The sequence below is a fragment of the Budorcas taxicolor genome, chromosome 9 (genome assembly GCF_023091745.1).
Source record: "Budorcas taxicolor isolate Tak-1 chromosome 9, Takin1.1, whole genome shotgun sequence".
Lineage (NCBI taxonomy): Eukaryota > Metazoa > Chordata > Mammalia > Artiodactyla > Bovidae > Budorcas > Budorcas taxicolor.
Genome location: NC_068918.1, coordinates 68,363,969 through 68,373,296, shown reverse-complemented (window position 1 = coordinate 68,373,296; position 9,328 = coordinate 68,363,969). Strand labels below are relative to the sequence as shown.

General features: G+C 45.6%; 1 protein-coding gene across 1 annotated transcript; it reads left to right on the top strand.

The window, feature by feature from the left end:
* The first annotated feature begins 3,604 nt into the window (after positions 1-3,604).
* CITED2 (Cbp/p300 interacting transactivator with Glu/Asp rich carboxy-terminal domain 2) lies at positions 3,605-6,432 on the top strand. Its single transcript, XM_052645570.1, has 2 exons — positions 3,605-3,829; positions 4,294-6,432. The coding sequence occupies exon 2, from the start codon at positions 4,302-4,304 to the stop codon at positions 5,121-5,123; it is 822 nt and encodes a 273-aa protein (XP_052501530.1). The 5' UTR covers positions 3,605-3,829; positions 4,294-4,301; the 3' UTR covers positions 5,124-6,432.
* The last annotated feature ends 2,896 nt before the right edge of the window (positions 6,433-9,328 follow it).

The window sequence follows — 9,328 nt, the reverse complement described above, 5'->3', positions numbered from 1 at the left end:
TAAACAGGCAAAGTCCCTGCTCTCTCCTGGAGCTTTCATTCCGGGGGGGGGGGGGGGGGGGGGGGAAGACAGTGAAAATTGAATATGCAACAAGTCAGGTAGGGATAAATACCAAGAGGAAAAACAAAACAGTGTAGGCAAACAAAGAGGGATATTGCTAGTTGTGGAAGACAGTCAGGAAGACCTCAGGCTGAGCATTCACATGAAGGAATATAAGTGCCGACCAGCAGGAGTGCTGAGAAGAGAGTTCCAGCCTACATCTTTCTTCCATGATGGTGGAGATCCCATGTTCCTCAGTTTCTCTACCACTGTTATGGGTTGAATTATGGCTCTCCAAAAATGTTGGACTCTTAACCCCGAGGACCTTAGGAAGAACTTTATTTAGAGACAGGGTCTTTATGGAGATAATCAAGTTAAAAGGAGGTCATTAGGATAGGTCCCAGTCCAATATGACTGGAGTCCTTATAAAATGGGGAAATTTGGACATACACACAGGGAAGAAATGCCATGTGAGGATTAAGACAGAGATTGGGGTGATACACACATAAGCCAAGAAACATCAAAGATGGCCAGCAAATGACCACATCTAGAAGAGGGGCATGGAACAGATTTTCCCTCACGGGTGCTCCAAACCAACTCAGCCTACATCTTGATCTTGGACTTCTAGACTCCAAAACTGTGAGACAATAATTTTCTGTTGTTTAAGCCTGAGCGCCTTAGGAAAGAAATACAACCAAAAGAAATACAACCATATAGCACCTTCAGGGCCACCAACAGCTTCACTGCCTCACTCCAGTTCACAGGATAAGCCCCAGCTTACACTGGGTTTTGCATACCCCTGGATGACTATAACAGCCCACTAACTGGATTCCCCACTCCCAGTCTTACTTTCTCAATCCGTTCTCCATAGTATTGTCCTGATCTCTTTAAAATGAAAATTTGATCATCTCACTGGTTCACAAGCCTTCACTCACTTCTCTTTACCTTCAAGACACAACCCTCATTTCTCAGCTTGGGGACCAGAGCCTATAGGATCCAGCCTGTTCACCTCTCCAACCTTGTTTCTGTCACCTTTGTCCCCCTCCTGGGATGGCCTAACTTCTACTCATTGTCAAGCCTCCACTTATCACCACTCCCACTGGGAAGCCTTCCCAAGGCTAGAAGTCCAGGTTGTCCCTCCTATGTGCTCCAGAACCCTGTGCTTAGTGCTGCTGTGACATTTATCAAAGTGTGTCCAAGGCTTGTTTGTCCATCTCCACTTTTGACCATGAGTTGTTGTCCTGGTTGGCTCTCCAGGAGCTAGGAAAAGTGCCCGGCACTTGGTAAATGTTCACTGGACGGATGAATAAATGAACAAAGCACACCATGTTCTCACCAGCTGGTCCCAGAAGGAATTTCTTTTCCCTCTAAGGGGTGGGGGATGGGGAGGTGACCTTTCAAGGGATTTCTCAATAGTATGTGGAACCACTGGAGCAGGATGGAGCTGCACCTTTCCTTAATGGTTTCAAGGGGAATTTAGATTAGACATTCAAGAGCCAGTCCTTGTGTCGCAAGACACTGCAGTACAAGGAAGGGAAGTAAACAATCTATCTGGCAATTTTTGAATGTGGCAAGGGCAGGGGTGGGGAGAGTTGACCAGTATTTTTGAGTCTATTTTTTTCATAGAAAGTATCACGTTTGTTGTTGTTGTTTTCTCAAGCCTCTGATTCTGTAACTGCAAGCCCATGACCTACAGGTATAAGTCGTGGGTAGACAAGAGATCAGGGGATTCTTGCAACCCAAAATGCAATGTGCTCCTGTGCACAAGTCTCCAAAAAGCAAACATATTTTGAGGTTTAAAAATTATTGCACGCACGGTTATAAATGACGGAGGGTGTGGAAAAGGAAAGAGAGGAAGACAGTAACAATGTTTAAATCCATATATTAACTATTCTACACACATATAACTAAAGGAAGACAGAGGGGTAATAGATTCAAATAATCAGGATTTGCTCTCTTCTGCAAATTCCTGAAAGGGGAAATGTATCAGAATTTCCAGTCTTCAAAAAGGGCCTTTAAAAGTCCTGTGAGCAAGATGGGAGAAAAAAAAAAAGGGGGGGGGGGGGACTTGCTCTTCACAGCAGGAAGTCGTCAATGGATATCTAGTTATGAAGAAACAACTCTGAACAGAAGTCCTTATTCGGAGCGCTAAACTCACTTTTACCACATAAAGAGCAATTTAAAAGCTCCGAGCAACCTCATCACGGTGTTGGGGAAACAATTCGGCTTCCCCATTTGAGAAAGCAAGAGAGCTCCGACTGGGTAGTGGCCAGGCCCGCGTTAGGGCTTTTATTTGCAAGTCAATGAGCCAAATGGACGACCAGGCTAGTTGTGCCGCGTTCTGGGAAGCAAGGTTATTATTATCGCCTATTGGCCCACTGAGCAATTTCACTGAAAAGGAAGAGTCCCAGCAGTGTGTGTGCGCGCGCGGTGCCATACGGGACGTGCAGCTACGTGCCCACCTCCAGAACGACTTTATTTACAAAGCGATTACCATGTTATCTATTTGTTTTCCTTTTCCAGCTTCAGCAGCCTTACTCAGCCCTCGAATTTCTTAATTACAAACCCGTTCCCTTCTAAATCAACCCCAAACCGTCAGGCAGAGCCCGGAGGGAGGCTGTGCAAGTTTGCACACACCCCCACCTCCCGGATCAAGGGCAACAGCAGAAGCAAGAAACTGTGTATGTGCAAAAAGGTGGATCTGGGGACGAGGATCGCTGAGTTTGTTTACAGAGCAGAGACGCCTCAGCTCGGATGCCAAAGCTACCAAGAGCTGCAAACGCAAACTTAGCAGAAGCACACGTACCCCGGGAGCGGCGAGTTGCCGCGAAACCGCGGACCGGATTCCCAGGCGCTGGAGCGGAGGCGGCCGAGCCCGCGAACGCGCTCGGTCCACCTGCAGCGGCTGCCGCTGCCGCTCCCCGCCCCCAGCTCCTGTCCTTGAAAGGAGTGGAGGAAATGCATCTACACGCAAAATGTCTAGATCAGGTTTACCTACTGCTCCTATAAAAACACAAAGGCACAGTCCAGGAAAGCGCGCACAGGGGAGGGGGCATTATTTGCCCGTGGCTTAAAAACCCACTCGGGTAAACACAGCCATTCTTTGCAACCTGGGTAGCCTTTGCAAAGCCGCGGAGGCAGAAAGGCACTAAACAGGGGGCGCTGTGTGAACCCTATTTTCCCACAGAAAGCAGCCCAGGTCGCTAGGTGAGCTCGAGGTGGGGATTCGGCCAGAGGGGGGCGATGAGTTTTCCTAGTTTCTCTCGCGGCGGGCGCTACCTTCGGGCTGAGAGTCCAGGGAGGACTTTCTGTGCCGGGGGAGGTCTGGCCTGGTATTTGTGGGCCGGGAAGAAACCAGAATCGGGGGGCAGCGGGGCGGCGCCTGGGCCCTCAGGCTCTGCGCACGTGCCTCCCGCCGCGGGGACGCGGCTGCCCAGCCCGGCCCCGCGTGCCTGATGTTCCGGAATCCGCGTTTGCCAGCCGCCCGCCGGGGAGGCTCTCGCTCCGCCCTTCCTGAAATCCCTTATATTAACTGTGGCCAAAGCCCTAAGAAACACAGCTCATTGTTGGCAGCTGCCGGGCGGTCTTGCCGAGCTGTGAGTGCAGCAGAGGGGAAATAAAAGGGAACGGCTCCGATCCTGCCCCAGCGGCTGCTGCAAGACTTCGGCGCCGACTTCGCGACTGTGAGCGCCTTGCACGCCAGGAAGGTCCCCTCTATGTGCTGCTGAGCCGGTCCTGGACCCGACGATCCCGCCCTCGGTCTTCGGAGCAGAAATTGCAAGGACGGAAGGTAAGTGCGGCGGGCGAAGCTGGCTGGGGCTCCTGCCAGGCCAGTCCTCCGAGGGCTGGGTTTGCCCGGAGGAAGAGCGCGAGGCGGAGCTGGGGAATAACAACAGGATGTGCAACAACAGGATGAGGAGGGCTGATTTAATGCCTGAAGTTCGCGGCTGGGCTATGGGGCACTTCCTTTATTAGGCGACTTCGGGGAGCCAGAGGGGGGTGTGGGCTTGGGTGCCCCGCCGGATCGCAGGGGAAAGAGCTGTTTGTGCAGCGCGCAGATCTTCTGTTGTGGATGGCAGGTCTTCCTTGGTGGGTAGCCCGGGTGCACAGGCTCCTAGTGGGATTTTCGGGATGAGGATTCGCAGCTGAAGTGCGTCGGGTGAACCTGGGAGCCAGGGGCGAGGAAAAGTGGGGTGCGCTGTGGTGGGCGACACGTGTGGCGCGGGTCTTACCGTCTGCCCTTTTCACTCGCAGGACTGGAAATGGCAGACCATATGATGGCCATGAACCACGGGCGCTTCCCCGACGGCACCAACGGGCTGCACCACCACCCTGCCCACCGCATGGGTATGGGGCAGTTCCCTAGCCCCCATCATCACCAGCAGCAGCAGCCGCAACACGCCTTCAACGCCCTGATGGGCGAGCACATACACTACGGCGCGAGCAACATGAATGCCTCGAGCGGCATCAGGCACGCGATGGGGCCGGGGACTGTAAACGGAGGGCACCCCCCAAGCGCTCTGGCCCCCGCGGCCAGGTTTAACAACTCCCAGTTTATGGGCCCCCCGGTGGCCAGCCAGGGAGGCTCCCTGCCAGCCAGCATGCAGCTGCAGAAGCTCAACAACCAGTATTTCAACCATCACCCCTACCCCCACAACCACTACATGCCGGATTTGCACCCTGCTGCGGGCCACCAGATGAACGGGACAAACCAGCACTTCCGAGATTGCAACCCCAAGCACAGCGGCGGCAGCAGCACCCCCGGCGGCTCGGGCGGCAGCAGCACCCCCGGCGGCTCCGCGGGCACTTCGGGCGGCGGCGCGGGCAGCAGCAATAGCGGCGGCGGCAGCGGCGGCGGCAGCAGCAGCAACATGCCCGCCTCCGTGGCCCACGTCCCTGCTGCAGTGCTGCCGCCCAATGTCATAGACACTGATTTCATCGACGAGGAAGTGCTCATGTCCTTAGTGATAGAAATGGGTTTGGACCGCATCAAGGAGCTGCCCGAACTCTGGCTGGGGCAAAACGAGTTTGATTTTATGACGGACTTCGTGTGCAAACAACAGCCCAGCAGAGTAAGCTGTTGACTCGATCGAAACCCCGGCGAAAAAAAAATCAAATCCCCCAACTTCTTCGGTGTGAATTGAAAAAAACATTCCCTTTAGACACAGTATCTCACTTTTCAGAGCGTGAAAGGTTTGAGAACTTGGAAACAAAGTAAACTATAAACTTGTACAAATTGGTTTAAAAAATTGCTGCCACTTTTTTTTTTTTTTCTGTTTTTGTTTCGTTTTTGTAGCCTGGACATTCACCTCCCTTATGTAGTTGAAATACCTAGCTAACTTGGTCTTTTTTGTTTTGTTTTTACTCCTTATTTCCTCACTTTCTCCAGTGCTCAACTGTTAGATATTAATCTTGGCAAACTGCTTAATCTTGTGGATTTTGTAGATGGTTTCAAATGACTGAACTGCATTCAGATTTATGAGGAAAAGGAAAAATTGCATTAGTTGGTTGCATGAACTTTGAAGGGCAGATATTACTGCACAAACTCTGCCATCTCGCTTCATATTTTTAACTATGCATTTGAGTACAGACTAATTTTTAAAATATGCTTAACTGGAAGATTATACAGATGTGGGCCAAACCATTCTGGATCAGGAAAAGTCATACTGTTCACTTTCAAGGTGGCTGTCCCCCTCCCCCATATGTACAGACAATAATAGGGTGTGGAATGTCGTCAGTGGCAAACATTTCACAGATTTTTATTTTGTTTCTGTCTTCAACATTTTTGACACTGTGCTAATAGTTATATTCAGTACATGAAAAGATACTACTGTGTTGAAAGCTTTTTAGGAAATTTTGACAGTATTTTTGTACAAAACATTTTTTTGAAAAAATACTTGTTAATTTATTCTATTTTAATTTGCCAATGTCAATAAAAAGTTAAGAAATACTTGTTTTCTAGAAGTCATTTGGGGGTGGTTATTCCCTTTGGTGGCTTTGTTTTTTCCTTTTGAACACTACTGAGGAGAGTCAGCATTCCAAAGGATAAATTACAGGACACTGAAACAGGTCATGATGAGCTTAAAGTGGAGAGCAGGATTTAACATAATTGGCATAATGCTTCATTGTTATCACTGTAACATGCCTCTTGGTGTGGTTTAATCAAAAGCTGCAAAGTTGTCAAAGAGCAATTTTTTTTTCTTAATTGCCATCATTTTCAAGTGTACTCCAGAGTTAGAACGGTTTGTAATACTAAACGTTACAAATACTATTTCACAGGGTGGGAGGGGGAAATCAAGTGTTTCTGGTTATACCTGATTCAACTACTTAAATGGAGGTAGACTGGAATAAAATACTGCGAGATTGATGATGATGGCATTAAAATATAAATCTACCTTTATCTCTAGTGACGAATTTTATTTCTCAGCAAAAGTACTAAAGACAGGCACACATTTTCTGGCTTGAGGGGGGTGGCATTCCACCTTGAGGTTTTCTATTTTTTTCTCTTAAAATATTTAAAATTTACACAGCAAGGTTGATGCAAAGGTCAAATTAAGAGTCTTCACAAGATGTTCCCTCTCAAGCATGCCATTTTCCAGAATTCTGAGCTTTTACTATTACACGCTTTGGGTGCAAAGGACATAACGATAACATCATTTAGAATTTTACCTGCATGTGTTATCAAGAAGACATAACTACAGTGAAGTAGGTGTCAAGTTTTGCCTTGTATAATCAAGCAAAGGAAAAAGTAATATTGTTAAAATTTCAAACAATCCCAATTGGCAGGAGAATGAATTTTGTTTTCCCTTTCATGTTTACCTTCATAAATCAACCTATCTATATTCATGAAAAAAAAAAGTTATACATAACCTACTGGAGGAGTACAGAAATGTAGGTTGTGGAAAATCTCACAATGCTTTAAAAGAGCATTTCATTTAGACTCAGATTCTAATCTTAAATCCCATATTTCATAATAAAAAATCAGGAGACGAGGGTATAGAGAAATGTTAAATTACAGTGAGTCTGACGTAAAGGCTGATTTCAGTAAAATCCAGATCACCTATTATATAATTCTGTTTCCAAGGCAGGCCATTAAGATGCACACTCCACTGGGTTTTTTATACCTCTATAATTAACCATTCCTTATTAAAAATTATTTTGTAAGTAAATAATTTCACTGAAAATATACCATCATTCAAAACTCTTCACTCTGTTCAAAGGCTAATCCAGATTTCCCACATTAATAGTTAAAGCTGAAGTTTACTTCAGTGCAGACATGTCAATACTAAATCTGTGATCAGCAGTAAATCTTCCTGGCTAAGCATTTTCACAGTAAGTTTTTCTTTTTCCTTTTTTATTTTCCAGAGGCTCAAGTGAAAAAAAAAATGTTTGCCTACATTAATACAGCAATTGTAGTTGTTTTTCACTTGTGCCAGGAAAAAAGACGAAAGGCTATTGGAGGCGTTGTTGTTTCTTTTTTTTACATAAAGAAGCAAGAGAATTGTCTTGCTACCACCCTTCACCATTTATTCTGCCAGGGAATAAGCCACAACACCTGCTCTGTCACTAAATTCCTCCTGCTGCTCTAAGGCCGGAACACATATGTGAAGATGCAGAGCCCAAGGAACTATTATTAGATCCGTAGCCTATCTCTGCCAGAACAGAGGCCTCAACCTAGAAGCACTGGGTGAAAAGCTCAATTTCTCTTCAGTACAAACACAAACTTCCTCCCCCCCGCAACCCCTTCATTTGAATGATCTCTATTTCATTAAAACTCTTTCATGATCAACAACTGAGTAGATTCTATGGGATTTCTGCAGGTCTCTTAAGCAAAGCAAAATAACTCCTTGTTTTTAACAACCTGTTTCATGAAACCTGTACAGTGACCTAGATCACCGGGCTACTGGCAGACATTTGCAAAACCTTTTATGGTCTTGCTTCCTATCTACTAAGTTGCTTATAGCATATGGGGAAATTTGACCTCTGTACCTTGGCTGTTTTTCAAAAAGTTCTAATATGGTACAAAAGTTTCTGTTCTTTAAGTTTTGCCCACAAATATACCTTCGATTTTCAAGAAGAGATCATTGATAAGCCACAGCAAAATATCACAGAAACACACCAGAAAAATAAGAACACGTTAATAAAAAGCTTGTATCTCTGTTGTGGCTGCTAAAAATCCTGGTAGCAGTATCTTTGCTGGAGCTGATAAAGACATTACAACTATGGATGGGTCTTTGAAGAACAGTTACCTAATCACCACTGTTTATGGGGTGCTAGTCTAAAGCACTAGTACCAGAAGGCTGACATCTATTGTGAAGTTTATGGTCTCCGTGACTTTTACTACTGTAAACTGGGATAACTATAAATTGATGTCAACGTTAAAGGCCAGATCCTTTAGAGCAAAATATTAATCCACTAATCTATTATGGGTGGCCGGGTTTGAAATATAAACTTTGCAGTCCTGGACCATTAGGTGTTTTCGCCCCCTTGTGGAATTTATTTAGAAGGTCAAAGAGAAGCTAAGAGCTCAAAAGGGTTTTATTTGTTTTATTGTTGTTGTTTTACTATTTCTGAAGACTTCATTTCCTTTCTTGAAGCAAACAGCATATATTTCAGAAAACCAATTTTCCATCGAAGAAGATTCCAAACTAAACACCCTTTATGAAAAGTATTTTACTTACCAAAGAACTTATGATTAAATGTACATACTTGAAATGTGCCTCATGTTTCAAAATGCCATTGGCTAAGGGATTTTCTTACTAAAAGGTAATGAGCAATGCTTTAGCCTGTCAGTTAAAGCTGACACAGTCTTTACCCTCAAAACAGAACTGCTGATTTGGAATCAGTGCAAATAATAATGCACTTGATGTCCAGAGTTGGAAAGGTAGAGGAGAATCTCCAGGAATGCACAATGCAATTATCTACATTGGAATGTGATCAAGTCATGGGCTCTAATCTTGTGAAAAGGGACACAGGATATTTAATGAGACTGAGAGTTGCTGCTTAATTGATTCAGTAAAATTTACTTTAAAATAAACTTGGCAGATAACATTGTCTCCCCAAAATGAATAAATGTAGAATTCAAGGAATTTAGGACTCAAGACATTGGCAATTTTCTCCTCTCCTCTATTGTTTTACTAGCACAAGAGAGATGGCACACACAGCCTCAGAGATGGTGTTCGTCATTTTGGTACTTATACCACTATCATCTGAATGAGAACTCCCAGGCAGGTTGAAGCAAGAGACCCATAGGTAGCACATCAAGTAACTTAGCCAGTGAACCCCTATT

What these genes read in the sequence shown, in the direction of transcription:
- CITED2 (XM_052645570.1), top strand. Translation starts at nt 4,302, where the DNA reads ATGGCAGACCATATGATGGCCATGAACCACGGGCGCTTCCCCGACGGC.